Source organism: Oncorhynchus mykiss, chromosome 16, assembly GCF_013265735.2.
Source record: "Oncorhynchus mykiss isolate Arlee chromosome 16, USDA_OmykA_1.1, whole genome shotgun sequence".
In the NCBI taxonomy this organism is placed as follows: Eukaryota; Metazoa; Chordata; class Actinopteri; order Salmoniformes; family Salmonidae; genus Oncorhynchus; species Oncorhynchus mykiss.
Window position 1 is genome coordinate 67,220,604 of NC_048580.1, and position 17,807 is coordinate 67,238,410.

The window sequence follows — 17,807 nt, forward strand, 5'->3', positions numbered from 1 at the left end:
GATGACACACTGTACACTGTACATGATGACACACTGTACACTGTACATGATGACACACTGTACGGTACGTCTTTTTATGAGGTCATACACTACAACCACTGTTGTTGTGTACAGTTTTCCATCCTCGTCACATGTGGTAACTCTTTATTTCAGAGGCCTTCAGTTGATCCCTCTGGGGTGGAATAACACATTCTCTCTGTGCTACTATGTGGAATCCCAGGGGTGGAATAACACATTCTCTCTGTGCTACTATGTGGAATCCCAGGGGTGGAATAACACATTCTCTCTGTGTTACTATGTGGAATCCCAGGAGTGGAATAACACATTCTGTCTGTGTTACTATGTGGAATCCCAGGAGTGGAATAACACATTCTCTCTGTGCTACTATGTGGAATCCCAGTAGTGGAATAACATATTCTCTCTGTGCTACTATGTGGAATCCCAGGAGTGGAATAACACATTCTCTCTGTGCTACTATGTGGAATCCCAGGAGTGGAATAACACATTCTGTCTGTGTTACTATGTGGAATCCCAGGAGTGGAATAACACATTCTGTCTGTGTTACTATGTGGAATCCCAGGAGTGGAATAACACATTCTCTCTGTGCTACTATGTGGAATCCCAGGAGTGGAATAACACATTCTGTCTGTGTTACTATGTGGAATCCCAGGAGTGGAATAACACATTCTGTCTGTGTTACTATGTGGAATCCCAGTAGTGGAATAACACATTCTCTCTGTGCTAGTATGTGGAATCCCAGTAGTGGAATAACATATTCTCTCTGTGCTACTATGTGGAATCCCAGGAGTGGAATAACACATTCTGTCTGTGTTACTATGTGGAATCCCAAGAGTGGAATAACATATTCTCTCTGTGCTACTATGTGGAATCCCAGGAGTGGAATAACACATTCTGTCTGTGTTACTATGTGGAATCCCAAGAGTGGAATAACACATTCTCTCTGTGCTACTATGTGGAATCCCAGGAGTGGAATAACACATTCTCTCTGTGCTACTATGTGGAATCCCAGGAGTGGAATAACACATTCTCTCTGTGCTACTATGTGGAATCCCAGGAGTGGAATAACACATTCTGTCTGTGTTACTATGTGGAATCCCAGGAGTGGAATAACACATTCTCTCTGTGCTACTATGTGGAATCCCAGTAGTGGAATAACACATTCTCTCTGTGCTACTATGTGGAATCCCAGGAGTGGAATAACACATTCTCTCTGTGCTACTATGTGGAATCCCAGTAGTGGAATAACATATTCTCTCTGTGCTACTATGTGGAATCACAGGAGTGGAATAACACATTCTCTCTGTGCTACTACGTGGAATCCCAGGAGTGGAATAACACATTCTCTCTGTGCTACTATGTGGAATCCCAGGAGTGGAATAACACATTCTCTCTGTGCTACTACGTGGAATCCCAGGAGTGGAATAACACATTCTCTCTGTGCTACTATGTGGAATCCCAGGAGTGGAATAACACATTCTCTCTGTGCTACTATGTGGAATCCCAGGAGTGGAATAACACATTCTCTCTGTGCTACTACGTGGAATCCCAGGAGTGGAATAACACATTCTCTCTGTGCTACTATGTGGAATCACAGGAGTGGAATAACACATTCTCTCTGTGCTACTACGTGGAATCCCAGGAGTGGAATAACACATTCTCTCTGTGCTACTATGTGGAATCCCAGGAGTGGAATAACACATTCTCTCTGTGCTACTATGTGGAATCCCAGGAGTGGAATAACACATTCTCTCTGTGCTACTATGTGGAATTTGTGTATAGTCTGCAGTCAAATTAGATCTAGCTTCACTGTTTTTAATAAAGGATCCTGAATGAGATCTAGCTTCACTGTTTTTAGTCAAGTATCCTGCAAATAGTGCTCAGCTAATGAAGACCTTTGACCTAATGATCTAGTTTGTAGCGTCAACACCTCAATGAGCAGCATGTCAAGATGGCTTATTGAATGTAAAAAAAAAAGTGACAATTTGCTCAAGGGAACCATTTAGATAAACCTGTGAAAAAGAGGAGAAGAGTTTGTTTTGAATGAATTTCCTTCAGGCTGTTTTGTTAGCTCACTTAAAGGTGCAGTTCAGTATTTGGATTCCTTATCTCTGAAGTGTAAAACAATCAAACAAACACAAAGGAGAACTTCATCCACAACTGTCTCACTGAGAAAACGTAAAGGTTTTTCTTCACTTTATCTCCATCAGCACAGAAGTGGATGTAATCAGTTTTCTGAGGATCATGTAAAGTCATTTATATTGGTCCAGAGATGCAATGACCCAACACAGTCAACATTCTCATACAGTATCACTCTGCATTGATGTCTTGTGCTCCCACGTTAGTCACCCTGTCATGTTTACACTTACAGTCATTTTAGCAGACACTCTTATCCAGAGCGACTTACAGGAGCAAATGCCTTGCTCAAGGGCACATCAATAGATTGTTGACCTAGTCGGCTCGAGGATTCAAACCTTTGGTTACAGGTCCAACTCTTAACCCCGCTAGACTCCCTGCCCCCGTCATGTCTACAGAGTATAGTGAAGGGTACCTATATTGTGGCTGATGATTTTCAAAGAACCATTGTATCCTAAGGAAGATTATTTATCTTTAGGCTTTCTAATTGATATGAGTGAATCAAGACCTGTAATGTATTCAGACCCCTTGACTTTTTCCACATTTTGTTACTTTACAGCCTTATTCTAAAATGTATCAAGTAGTTTTTTCCCCTCATCAATCTACATACAATAACCCATAAGGACAAAGTAAAAACACGTTTTTATAAATGTTTTCAAATTGATCAATAAAAAATATTACATTTACATAAGTATTCAGACCCTTTACTCAGTACTTTGTTGAAGCACCATTGGCAGTGATTACAGCCTTGAGTCTTCTTGGGTATGATGCTACAAGCTTGGCACACCTGTATTTGGGGAGTTTATCCAATTCTTCTCTGTAGATCATCTCAAGCTGTCAAGTTGGATGGGGAGCGTCGCTGCTCAGCTCTTTTCAGGTCTCTCCAGAGATGTTCGATTCCGGGCTTGGCTGGGCCACTGAAGGACATTCAGAGACTTGTCCCGAAGCCACTCCTGCATTGTCTTGGCTGTGTGCTTAGGGTTGTGGTCCTGTTTGAAGGTGAACCTTTGCCTCGGTCTGAGGTCCTCTTGGAGTTCAAAGTTCGTTTCATCAGACCAGAGAATCTTGTTTCTCATGGTCTGAGAGTCCTTCAGGTGCATTTTGGTAAATTCCAAGGGGGCTGTCATGTGCCTTTTATTGAGGAGTGGCATCAGTCTGGCTACTCAAGCATAAATACCTGATTGGTGGAGCGCTGCAGAGATGGCTGTCCATCAAGGAGTTTCTCTCATCTCCACAGAGGACCTCTGGAGCTCTGTCAGAGTGACCATCAGCTTCTTGGTCACCTCCCTGACAAAGGCCCTTCTCCCCTGATTACTTAGTTTGGCTGGGCGGCCAGCTCTAGGAAGAGTCTTGGTGGTTCCAAACTTCTTCCATTTAAGAATAATGCAGTCCACTGTGTTCTTGGGGACCTTCAACACTGCAGAAATGTTTTGGTACCCTTCCCCAGATCTGTGTTTCGACGCAATCCTGTCTCTGAGTTCTATGGACAATTTCTTCGACCTCATGGCTTGCTTTATGCTCTGACTTATTTAGACAGCTATGTGCTTTTCCAAATCCTGTCCAATCAGTTGATGTGAAAATGGGGTCGCGAAAGAAACTCTGTGCTTCGTTCATAGAACAGGGGTGACATCATTAACCTTTGTTAGCTGCAAGATGCGGTTGCAGTAAACAGAGCTCTTTGAATGGTTTAAGCTACAAAATATTCTGACTCCATCACTGAAAGACAAGACTCACATGAACATACATGTGTCTACAATCCTCACGAGCAGGACTCATTAGAACAGAGTGGACAAGACCAGGTACTAAATTAGACTGAGGGGAAAAAGAACATCATCAATGATGAAAGTCTTTTCTACACAGAAGATCATACAAAATGATTGCCTGATGATCTTCTGAACTTCTCAAGACCATACTTCCTTTAGATTGAAACACCTAATTTGTAATATAGACTGTCATAGCCCCAATAAGAAAACGTAAACATTGGCCGTTGATTACATCACTTATTTTTTACATGGTGTAGTCTCAAATATATTTTTTCTATCAAATTGAGGTCACGGGCCAAAAGAGTTTGGAAACCTCTCCAGAGCAGCTGTTTATCATGTACAGTGGATCAGTGTTAAACCAGTCACAGCTGCCGCACACAATCACCATTCCACTCACAACTCACAACTCACAGTTCCATACATATTATGTGATAGTCCGTATTGATTAGGTGAGACTCCTGATCTCAGACGGTAGGTTCAACTTGGGTGACTCCAGCACAATGGACTTGTTTGTGGTCACTTCATGAACTCTTCTTCTCACCTTTTTAGGTTCGGATCATCCTATGAGAACGCTGGATGTGGCTCGTTTGAATCAGACCTCTTAGTCACAGTTGGGGGGTTTTCTCAGGCTTGCCGTGCAACACAGGAGGTTGGTGGCACCTTAATTGGGGAGGCCGGGCTAGTGGGGATGGCTGGAGTGGAATCAGTGGAGTGGTATGAAACACACGGTTCCTGTTCATGTCATTTCGTTACTCTGTTCCATCCATTATTATGAGCTGTCCTCCCCTTTCGCAGCCTCCACTGACGTGCAACATATGGCACTGTTATTAGACATGAAAACAGCCTTTGGGCTGGATACATGGATCATGGACAAAACCTCTCCTTCAAGCAGCCAAATATCATGCCTTGATTGTAAAGAGACAGACATAAAGCCATGCAGTGTCTGTAGTATTAATGGTGCTTCAGCTGATGCTTTTCAGCTGAAGCACCATTAACACTACAGACACTGCATTGTTGTACTGCATTCACATGGCTGCCAAGCATTTTGGGTAGCCATAGAAATAATAGCTGACCTTAAAAGACATGTTCAAAATGAATTTTGTGAAGCATTTACCAGTAGGGCTGTTTAAAAAAAAATAGAGGAGTTAACAGTCTTTTTTATTTTTCGGTTCACTCTTCTCTACTCAATCTTGCATGTTAACTACTGATATCCATCACTTGACCCTTTTCTGGACCCACATCTAGGACAGGCTGCCTCTCTCTCTCCTCTTTTTCTGTCTTTCTCTGTCTTTCTTTCTTTCTTTCTCTCTCTCTCTCTCTCTCTCTCTCTCTCTCTCTCTCTCTCTCTCTCTCTCTCTCTCTCTCTCTCTCTCTCTCTCTCTCCTCTTTCTCTCTCTCTCTTCTCTCTCTCCTCTTTCTCTCTCTCTCTTCCCTTTCTCTCTCTCTCTCTCTTTCTTTCTTTCTTTCTATTTCTCTTTTTCTCTCTCTCTTTCTCTCTTTCTCTTTCTCTCTTTCTCTCTCTCTCTTTCTCTCTCTCTCTCTTTCTCTCTCTTTCTCTATCGCTCTTTCCCATAGGGGGTGAGGCATCCAACTAAGACATTATTATATTATGGAGAAATGAAAGAGCTCATAATACTGATGAGAAACACATGGATATTGCTGTGTAAGAAAACACTGATATGCTGATACTGATCGCCTGCCTGTGTACAGTAGTTTTCTGGTTTTCATATCAAATTTACATTTGAATAATATTAATGCCTGTGTTCAATCGAATGTAAATATTCCCTTGTTCAAATTGATATGGTTTGCAATTATGCAGTATAGCTTTCATAGCATGATACCAATGAGCATTAACATTCATAGCACATAGAGAGACAATTATGTTAATGACCATCTTTCTACAGATCTATGTATATCATTGAACCCAGAGTCATCTGCAGATATCATTCCTTTCGATCATTTTGATGTTTTCCAGTGAGGAGATTAGAGGCTGGGGTTGATGTAGATTGGTCCAGGGAGTGCAGAGCCCCTTAAGGGCTATTGAAGAAAGGGGAGCAGGGAATGCAACAATAGGCAGCCTCTTCCCATTAGAAGCAGGCAGCAGGCAGGATTTCAGCAAACACTTTGTGTTATGGGCTTTCTGAGAATTATTCTTCCGGGTATGGGCTGGTCGCATTGTTTCCTCGCTAACTTGCAACCAGGTAAAACGTTGCTCACATTCATCTATTTTTTATTTCAAAGGGAAAACAGTTAGTTGTGGAATTTATTAGGATCAGACCTAGGATGGAATTGAATGATTCTGCTGTAAAACAAAAATATGCTGTTGTTTCTTATTCATAAAGTCCCATTTGATTATGATAGATTACTTGTTTAATAAGACGTGTGAGTCTCGCTGTGAGCATGTAAATTCTGTCCTGAATGAGGATATACAGTTTTCATGTACAGTATCAGCATACTAAACCAAATGCCAGTACTAATTCTACTAATATTACTGAACAACCATCTCCGCTGAAGCTCTACCTTTACAGTGCTATTACAACTACTGAGATGGTTGTGAATGGCTGAAGCTCTACCTTTACAGTGCTATTACAACTACTGAGATGGTTGTGAATGGCTGAAGCTCTACCTTTACAGTGCTATTACAACTACTCAGATGGTTGTAAATGGCTGAAGCTCTACCTTTACAGTGCTATTACAACTACTCAGATGGTTGTAAATGGCTGAAGCTCTACCTTTACAGTGCTATTTCAACTACTCAGATGGTTGTAAATGGCTGAAGCTCTACCTTTACAGTGCTATTACAACTACTCAGATGGTTGTACATGGCTGAAGCTCTACCTTTACAGTGCTATTACAACTACTCAGATGGTTGTACATGGCTGAAGCTCTACCTTTACAGTGCTATTACAACTACTCAGATGGTTGTAAATGGCTGAAGCTCTACCTTTACAGTGCTATTACAACTACTCAGATGGTTGTGAATGGCTGAAGCTCTACCTTTACAGTGCTATTACAACTACTCAGATGGTTGTACATGGCTGAAGCTCTACCTTTACAGTGCTATTACAACTACTGAGATGGTTGTGAATGGCTGAAGCTCTACCTTTACAGTGCTATTACAACTACTGAGATGGTTGTGAATGGCTGAAGCTCTACCTTTACAGTGCTATTACAACTACTCAGATGGTTGTAAATGGCTGAAGCTCTACCTTTACAGTGCTATTACAACTACTCAGATGGTTGTAAATGGCTGAAGCTCTACCTTTACAGTGCTATTACAACTCCTCAGGTGGTTGTACATGGCTGAAGCTCTACCTTTACAGTGCTATTACAACTACTCAGATGGTTGTACATGGCTGAAGCTCTACCTTTACAGTGCTATTTCAACTACTCAGATGGTTGTAAATGGCTGAAGCTCTACCTTTACAGTGCTATTACAACTACTCAGATGGTTGTAAATGGCTGAAGCTCTACCTTTACAGTGCTATTACAACTACTCAGATGGTTGTAAATGGCTGAAGATCTACATTTACAGTGCTATTACAACTACTCAGATGGTTGTAAATGGCTGAAGCTCTACCTTTACAGTGCTATTACAACTACTCAGATGGTTGTGAATGGCTGAAGCTCTACCTTTACAGTGCTATTACAACTACTCAGATGGTTGTAAATGGCTGAAACTCTACCTTTACAGTGCTATTACAACTACTCAGATGGTTGTGAATGGCTGAAACTCTACCTTTACAGTGCTATTACAACTACTCAGATGGTTGTAAATGGCTGAAACTCTACCTTTACAGTGCTATTACAACTACTCAGATGGTTGTAAATGGCTGAATATTTACCTTTACAGTGCTATTACAACTACTCAGATGGTTGTGAATGGCTGAAGCTCTACCTTTACAGTGCTATTACAACTACTCAGATGGTTGTAAATGGCTGAAGCTCTACCTTTACAGTGCTATTACAACTACTCAGGTGGTTGTACATGGCTGAAGCTCTACCTTTACAGTGCTATTACAACTACTCAGATGGTTGTAAATGGCTGAAGCTCTACCTTTACAGTGCTATTTCAACTACTCAGATGGTTGTAAATGGCTGAAGCTCTACCTTTACAGTGCTATTACAACTACTCAGATGGTTGTAAATGGCTGAAACTCTACCTTTACAGTGCTATTACAACTACTCAGATGGTTGTGAATGGCTGAAGCTCTACCTTTACAGTGCTATTACAACTCCTCAGATGGTTGTAAATGGCTGAAGCTCCTAAGCATGATTATGGTGTATTGCAATAACTACAGTATGAGGCACAAAAAAAAGGCTTCAAACGGTGCCAATCTAAAGGCCTTTGTTGGTTTACAAATGTCCCCAGTCCCACGTAACTCCATTAGCTTTCCAATCAATTGTAGAGTAATCTTTCTCAGGCTCTGTCGCAGCCGGCCGCGACCGGGTGGTCCGTGGGGTGACGCACAATTGGCCTAGCGTCGTCCGGGTTGGGGAGGGTTTGGCCGGTAGAGATATCCCCTTCTCGTCGCGCACCAGCGACTCCTGTGGCGGGCCGGGCGCAGTGCACGCTAACCAGGTCACCAGGTGCACGGTGTTTCCTTCATTGGTGCGGCTGGCTTCCGGGTTGGATGCGCGCTGTGTTAAAGAAGCAGTGCAGCTTGGTTTGGGTTGTGTTTCGGAGGACGCATGGCTTTCGACCTTTGTCTCTCCCGAGCCCGTACGGGAGTTGTAGTGATGAGACAAGATAGTAGCTACTAACAATTGGATACCACGAAATTGGGGAGAAAAAAGGGATAAAATAAAAAATTAATAAAAAAATAATAATAGTCTTTCTCAGCACTCTGTTTCCCCCTGCAGTTATCCAGCACTGATTTCAACTGTAGAAGAAAGGGTTCCAAAAGGGTTCTTCTGCTGTCCCCATAGGAGAACCCTTTTTGGTTCCAGGTAGAACCCTTTTTGGAAAGGATTCTACATGGAACCCAAAATAGTTCTACCTGGAACCAAAAGGGTGGGACCTGGAACCAAAATGGTTCCTTAAAAGGGTTATCCTACGGGGACAGCCGAAGAAAGCCATTTTAAGCTCTAGATAGCATCTTTTTTTCTAAGGCTGTATGCCTTGAGGAGTCCATCAGTAGCTTAAAATTTCAGCAGTAAATCAAATATGTTTGTGGGGCAGTGTTCCTATATATTTTTATTTTGACCTTTTATGGTCGTATGCATCCTACACACCTGACCTGCTTCTGACACCCCTCCACTTTTATTTATTTTCAACAGTTGCCAATCAACTCAGCACCAGTGATCAATGGAACGAACTATGCCAATCAGAGGTCAGATGGTGTACTTTATGAGGCAACCACCAGCAACTTGTGTGCCTGATAGCATGTGCTAAGAGGAAGTGGAAAAAAGTGTGCGTGCGCGTGTGTGTTCAGTGAGAGTGGAGGAGAGAGACAGAAATATTTTTCTTAGCTGCTCTGACGTGATCATTTTCAGTCATGATAAGGGATGGATGGAAATGTACAGAATGGTTACATGGAGGAAAATGAGGGAGGGTCATGAATTTTCCATTTCAGTCAAGTGGAGGGTTTATTATTATTTAGATCTAGTCCTGGGGAGGTTCATGTCATTTGTAATTGATGAAATGTCAATATTTCTCTGTGTTTTAGAATGAGTTGCTTGTTAGGCTATATATCGATGTGTGCCCGATGCTGCCCCTCGTCTCTGATTCTCCGCTGGGCACACAATATCAAGTGTGCCTATAGGCTATTTAGTGTGGTCTTTATCAAATGATCCGTAGCCTATAGGCTATTTAGTGTGGTCTCTATCAAATGATCCATAGCCTATAGGCTATTTAGTATGGTCTCTATCAAATGATCCATAGCCTATAGGCTATTTAGTGTGGTCTCTATCAAATGATCCATAGCCTATAGGCTATTTAGTATGGTCTCTATCAAATGACCCATAGCCTATAGGCTATTTAGTGTGGTCTCTATCAAATGATCCATAGCCTATATGCTATTTAGTGTGGTCTCTATCAAATGATCCATAGCCTATAGGCTATTTAGTGTGGTCTCTATCAAATGATCCATAGCCTATAGGCTATTTAGTGTGGTCTCTATCAAATGATCCATAGCCTATAGGCTATTTAGTGTGATCTCTATCAAATGATCCATAGCCTATAGGCTATTTAGTGTGGTCTCTATCAAATGATCCATAGCCTATATGCTATTTAGTGTGGTCTCTATCAAATGATCCATAGCCTATATGCTATTTAGTGTGGTCTCTATCAAATGACCCATAGCCTATAGGCTATTTAGTGTGGTCTCTATCAAATGATCCATAGCCTATAGGCTATTTAGTGTGGTCTCTATCAAATGATCCGTAGCCTATAGGCTATTTAGTGTGGTCTCTATCAAATGATCCGTAGCCTATAGGCTATTTAGTGTGGTCTCTATCAAATGATCCGTAGCCTATAGGCTATTTAGTGTGGTCTCTATCAAATGATCCGTAGCCTATAGGCTATTTAGTGTGGTCTCTATCAAATGATCCGTAGCCTATAGGCTATTTCGTGTGGTCTCTATCAAATGATCCGTAGCCTATAGGCTATTTAGTGTGGTCTCTATCAAATGATCTGTAGCCTATAGGCTATTTAGTGTGGTCTCTATCAAATGATCCGTAGCCTATAGGCTATTTAGTGTGGTCTCTATCAAATGATCCGTAGCCTATAGGCTATTTAGTGTGGTCTCTATCAAATGATCCGTAGCCTATAGGCTATTTAGTGTGGTCTCTATCAAATGATCTGTAGCCTATAGGCTATTTAGTGTGGTCTCTATCAAATGATCCGTAGCCTATAGGCTATTTAGTGTGGTCTCTATCAAATGATCCGTAGCCTATAGGCTATTTAGTGTGGTCTCTATCAAATGATCCGTAGCCTATAGGCTATTTAGTGTGGTCTCTATCAAATGATCCGTAGCCTATAGGCTACAAAGTGCTCTGAGAAGCATATAGAAAAGTTATATTTCTAAGGTAGCTGCTGGGATGGTGTAAATAAAACTAGACTGCATTACACACTGCAATGCGCTCTGAAAGGAAAAGGTTCCAGGAGTATCCTTTAGGGGTTTTTCAAATTAAACCTGTGGGGGAACACCTACAAAGAACCCCTTTTAATTTATCCTCAAATAACATTTTGTAGAACCTTTTGGGGTAAATGTTTTAACTACCCCCCCCCCCCCCCCTCTTATTATTACTAATAATAATATGCATGACAATAACAACAATAACACAACATTTTAGTTCTCAGTGTTTATTATGATTTTAGTGGCAAAGCAGTATAACAAAATCCCAATATGAGGTAAACTCCCAGCAGAGCTCCAAGTGTCAATGGGTATATCCTCTGGCCTGTTGATGTTAATGTGTTGATGTTCTCCGTATCCACAGCCAGCCAGAATGATTTTACAGTGTCTGGTGATCGAACAGGTTTCGAACAGGTGTAGGGAGGGTGAAGTCTGTGAATCCAAAAAATGTTTAATTATACAGTTGATCAAAAAAACATGCACTCAACAATATTCATACCTTGGTTTTTGTAGTAAATATGAATGAAAAAAAAACGGTATTATGGACATACCTTGTCCAAAGTGTAAAGGCCTGTTGGATTTTCATTGAAGAGGTAAGGGAGGAGGATGGTTCATGTGATCTGCGTAACATTGCCAGTTGACATACCTTGGTTATGCCTCCTCGTATACCTACAGACACAAAAGTGAGCAGTTCAGTCATCTGCACCCATTACAGCTACCCTTCAACATATTCTTATAGCCGACATATTTGTACCTCTTTGTTGATTGATATCCATTGAATTGTGTCCATTTTCTGTTTTGAGCAAATATGTAAAGATATCATCAGAAAACAATATCAATTTAGATCATACTAGGGACAAACCTTAAATTGAGATCTTTACATTTTTCAGTTAAGTGCCTGCTGTTCTTTCAATTCCAAATGTTTCAGATGGGCAGTTAGGTTCCTGCAAGAACCCCCGCCAACTAAGGAGGTTCCTCGATGAACCCCACCTCTTATGGGGTTCTTGGAAGAACCTTTTTGGGGGCAATTTTCATCATCAATTACCCCAAGGTTCTTAGAAGAGCCCTGGTTGAACCCCTAATTTTTAGAGTGCAGATATTCTAACCCTGTGCCCCGCTCTGCTCTTCCTGATCAAAACTTTTTTTTTGTGCTACCTAACCAATGGCTGTGCTATGTAGGCCTATAGTGGCAGTTCAGGAGTAGAGTCAAAGGCTTCTTCCTAAAAAAATATACATTAGTCCAGAAAGTTCTATATCGTGTGCGAAGACTAGCCTATGTTCTGTTCAGTTTGAGAGGGAGTGTGTAAAGATGAGAAGGTGTGCCGGAGGTCAACTTTGATAGCTTGCTACTACTATAATATATATTTTTATAAAAACAATATGTTTCTTTCCCATAATGTATTTATCAGAGTTATTGACCTCACAGTAAGACAGATTGAGAAAATTACATCGTGGTGCTGAAATTAAACAGATCCAGTTATATAACTTGATCGATAACAGCGATTTGGTCCGTGATGGTTTATGCTAGAAACAAGCTGTAAAATAAACAGGAAAGAGGTGACCAAATACATATGGGCAAACCTTTTTTACGTTTCTATGACGTTCATTGGCTGAGCTACAACCTTTGTTACGTTTCTATGACGTTCATTGGCTGAGCTACAACCTTTTATAGCCGAGGAAACAAAAATGTACTTTGCTTGGAAAGTAATCTAATTCTGTCGCTATCAATTGATTGAGCTATTAACTTTCTGTAAAAAATAGATGTTTAAACAAATACAGCTTTTAGGGAAACACTTGTGACCTTCTCTCGTTGGGTTAAACCACAGAAGAAGAGTAGCCAGCAGTGAAAGCCTACATTTTTCTGCGTCATTAGGCCTACTCTGTCTACCTTTCCACCACAGACAGAGCAGGTAGCCTAGTGGTTAGATTGTTGGGCCAGTAACCGAAAGGTTGCTGGATTGAATCCCTGAGCTGACAAGATACAAGTCTGTCGTTCTGCCCCCGAACAAGGCAGTTAACCCACTGTTCCCTGGTAGGTCGTCATTGTAAATAAGAATTTGTTCTTAATCAACTTGCCTGGTTAAATAAAATAAAACACTTTTAAAAATACCATGCATAATGACATCTCAGATTTAATTATTTGCACACAAGAACAGTTTCATTGCAAACAAGACATGCTTACTTGGCATTGGAGGAATATGATAAGATGAACGCATCGGCCTCTCTCTCTCGGTCCATTCTTAGCTTGAATTTTTGGTAATTTGTGTGGTATTCTGCTAATGTTTCTAGTCATGTGAAATGACATTGAATTGCATGAAAGTTTTATAAAAGTCAACAACAACAAAAATCTCAAACCTGCAAATACGATGATAGATTCATGCAATTATTTTTATTATAAAAAATATATTTCCATCCCTACTTTTGTGTACTGTGGTCCACAACCTTCTGGTTGTGCAAAATGAATCGCATTGTAATGCTTACAGGACCACGTTTCCATCCATTCTCATTTCAGAGAGGTCTGATTTTCTACAGGTAACCCTTATCATAAACAACGTACACTCCCTAATCAGCCTTTCTTTAATGAGCTGTTCAATTACAAAGATACGTTTCTGAATTTTGACAAGTAATGTACTATAAATAACATGTTCATACATGCACAGTGAAGACTTGTCACAATGGACATACAGTATTGACGTCTCACTACACATACTGTAGTAAGAGCATGCTTCGGTTGATTTCATTCTCTTCTCACCCTATGAGTTTCTCATTTGAATATGTTTTCTCACTGGTGGTAGAGTGCTGTAATTGTCATCTATTTCTGCCACATTTATTTTTTAAATATTTTTTTAGAGCAATTCTAAAGTAAACTGTTTGAAATTCAAGGCAGGACGATTGACATGCTTACACTCACAGCCGTTAATTTGTACCTCTTTCTGTCTGTCTATAGTGTGATGTTGAGATACAGCTGTTCCGTCGTATGAGTCCCCGTAATGACCTGAGAGGAGCGTTGCTCACATTAACCCCCCGCTGGCTTGTTGTTGCTGTTCGCAGATATGGAGACATGGTTCCAGACTCCATAGCGGGCAAGATATTTGGCTCCATTTGCTCCCTCAGTGGCGTGCTGGTGATTGCTCTACCTGTGCCTGTCATAGTCTCCAACTTCGCAAGGATCTACCACCAGAACCAAAGGGCAGATAAGATGAGGGCACAGCAGGTAAATGAGAGAGAGGCATGATGTCATTCTTATCATGTGTGTGTCACATTGTTGTTCTTTTGCTGTATGGCGCGATATATGTGTGATAAATAAGTCGGAGCAATCTGCCTTCAAATAACAAGGTGCTCTTGTCAGGCAAAAGGCCTATTGTAAAGCTACGAGGAAACACACTGTCTTGTGAAATGGGAGTTTTGTTTTTATTCCCCAGATATTGCTCACTGGGTTGTATGTGGAACAAGTGCTGACACGGGCATTTCTGTCCAATTCTTTTCCATTCTCCAGAAAGTGCGTCAGGCAAGGATTCGAATGGCCAAGAAAGGGGCCACCAATGCATTCTTGCAGCACAAAGAGGATGGGGGATTGCAGGTGAGGAATTCACATGAACAAATGTTACCTTATGGTCACATACAGACAATCAAGGATGTTTCACGTGTTCACGTTTGGATTTCAAATGTACAGAATACAGTATTTAATCTAAAGTATGTTCAACACAGTAGTGAAGAGTGAATAGTAAACGGTTAAATATACCTACATTAATGCTTTTAGCAGAGGCTCCAAAGTGCTGGGATGGACTGATAAGATCAAGCACTTGTTCAGCCTTGTGATAACACTAAAGCTTTTAATCTGAAGCTTTTTCTGTACAGGAGACAGTTTTGTTGTAGTTTTTGTTGCAGTTTTGTATCATTTACTATAGCTTGTAACTAACTGTAGCTTGTAACTAACTGTAGCTTGTAACTAACTGGAGCTTGTAACTAACTGGAGCTTGTAACTTATTGGAGCTTGTTCTTGGCCAGTAATGACTGTATTTACTTCAGAATTAGACAGATTACTGTTCTCTCTGTCTCGCTTTCTCTCTCTCTATTTCTATCTCTAACGCTCTCTCTCCATTCTGGAACACCTTCACTTCACCAGCACGTTCTGCTGCAGTTCCACTAAATCTGCATAAGAATGTCATGTCGCTGACAACAACACAAAACGGATGAATAAAGCACATTGTGGGGATCAGTCATCTTCAGTTTCAAAGGTGTTTAAAATAACCAAATGTCACATTGACAGTCATTAATATTTCATCCCAAACTTCCCCTTGATTAAATCTATCCACCGGAGGCAGTCCTGCAGTCCCCCCCCCCACCCCCACCCCCCCCCACCCCCCCCCCCCCCCACCCCCCCAGAATGAGACAAATTCTCATTGACACTGTGTTAACCAATGACATAAGGTCCCTGCCTATATGAGGCATTCTTGAGAGGTGTGTGTGTGATGTGGAATCCTATTGTGAGGTCATCGAGTCAGAGGGCAGAAAGCAGATGCTGTGGACAGGTGGGTTATGGACACACAGAGATAATGATGTTAGCAGCAGGGGACCAGAACAGATAAAGAGTTACTAGAGGATGAGCTGCAATTCACTTCTCTCAGGAGTCACCCTCCACTCCTAGCTGTTTTCACCTCAGTTGTATTACCAATACCCAGAACCTCACCTAAATGAAACATTCTAACATACAGTATCTAGGTTGTTATCACTTGGATTTCCCTAGTTATTGCCCCCCTGAGGAAAAATCACATCATATAGTATAAAATCACGTCATATAGTATAAAATCATGTCATATAGTATAAAATCATGTCATATAGTATAAAATCATGTCATATAGTGTAAAATCACATCATATAGTATAAAATCACATTATATAGTATAAAATCACATCATATAGTATAAAATCACATCATATAGTATAAAATCATGTCATATAGTATAAAATCATGTCATATAGTATAACATCACATCATATAGTATAAAATCATGTCATATAGTATAAAATCACATCACATCATATAGTATAAAATCATGTCATATAGTATAAAATCACATCATATAGTATAAAATCATGTCATATAGTATAAAATCACATCATATAGTATAAAATCATGTCATATAGTATAAAATCACATCATATAGTATAAAATCATGTCATATAGTATAAAATCACATCATATAGTATAAAATCACATTATATAGTATAAAATCACATCATATAGTATAAAATCACATCATATAGTATAAAATCATGTCATATAGTATAAAATCATGTCATATAGTATAAAATCATGTCATATAGTATAAAATCATGTCATATAGTATAACATCACATCATATAGTATAAAATCATGTCATATAGTATAAAATCACATCATATAGTATAAAATCATGTCATATAGTATAAAATCACATCATATAGTATAAAATCACATTATATAGTATAAAATCACATCATATAGTATAAAATCACATCATATAGTATAAAATCATGTCATATAGTATAAAATCATGTCATATAGTATAAAATCACATCATATAGTATAAAATCACATTATATAGTATAAAATCACATCATATAGTATAAAATCACATCATATAGTATAAAATCATGTCATATAGTATAAAATCATGTCATATAGTATAAAATCATGTCATATAGTATAACATCACATCATATAGTATAAAATCATGTCATATAGTATAAAATCACATCACATCATATAGTATAAAATCATGTCATATAGTATAAAATCACATCATATAGTATAAAATCATGTCATATAGTATAAAATCACATCATATAGTATAAAATCATGTCATATAGTATAAAATCACATCATATAGTATAAAATCATGTCATATAGTATAAAATCACATCACATCATATAGTATAAAATCATGTCATATAGTATAAAATCATGTCATATAGTATAAAATCACATCATATAGTATAAAATCATGTCATATCGTATAAAATCACGTCATATAGTATAAAATCATGTCATATAGTATAAAATCATGTCATATAGTATAAAATCACATCATATAGTATAAAATCATGTCATATAGTATAAAATCACATCATATAGTATAAAATCATGTCATATAGTATAAAATCATGTCATATAGTATAAAATCACATCATATAGTATAAAATCATGTCATATAGTATAAAATCATGTCATATAGTATATTGGCCATATCCTCTTTTGAAATGCCCTATATGGAATATAGGCATTGGGTAACTAATTCTAATGTTGTCATTGCACATAACACATAACCCCTCCAGGATGACCCCTCCTCACAGGGATTTTACCCCACGTAACCATTGCAGTTCATGGGGTTGCTATGCCGACGGCGGTCGGTAATCCTTAGTTGTATTATTTGTGTTTTTTGATTCTAAAGAAATTCTGCATCCTACCGTAAGAGGAGAGCCTGTGGGTAAAGCTTTGGAAAAATACAAAAGGCTGAAGGTTTACTGTCGGCCTGCAGCTGTACCTACCGACATACAGTACGATGTGTATGTGAGACTAGTCTATTTTGTAACTGTGTGTTGAATCCATTCTTAGAACAGAAGGTGCTACCTAGAACCATAAAGTATTCTTCCATTGTCCTTATTTGAGAAACCTCTGAAATTACTCTTGTTTTGGTTCCAAGTGGAACCCTTTCACAAATACCAGGTTCTAAGTGTTATATTTACCTTTATTTAACTTGGCAAGTCAGGTAAGAACAAATTCTTATTTACAATGACGGCCTACACCGGCCGAACCCGGACGACACTGGGCC

The 17,807-nt window shown here is 39.5% G+C and overlaps 1 protein-coding gene across 1 annotated transcript in view; it reads left to right on the top strand.

The window, feature by feature from the left end:
* Window positions 1–17,807, top strand: part of LOC110492589 (potassium voltage-gated channel subfamily D member 1) — a 79,798-nt gene that overhangs the window by 48,774 nt on the left and 13,217 nt on the right. Inside the window, exons 3-4 of the mRNA XM_021567005.2 lie at window positions 14,045–14,207; window positions 14,490–14,573. Of these exons, the coding sequence (XP_021422680.1) occupies window positions 14,045–14,207; window positions 14,490–14,573 (247 nt within the window). The remainder of the gene's footprint in view (window positions 1–14,044; window positions 14,208–14,489; window positions 14,574–17,807) is intronic.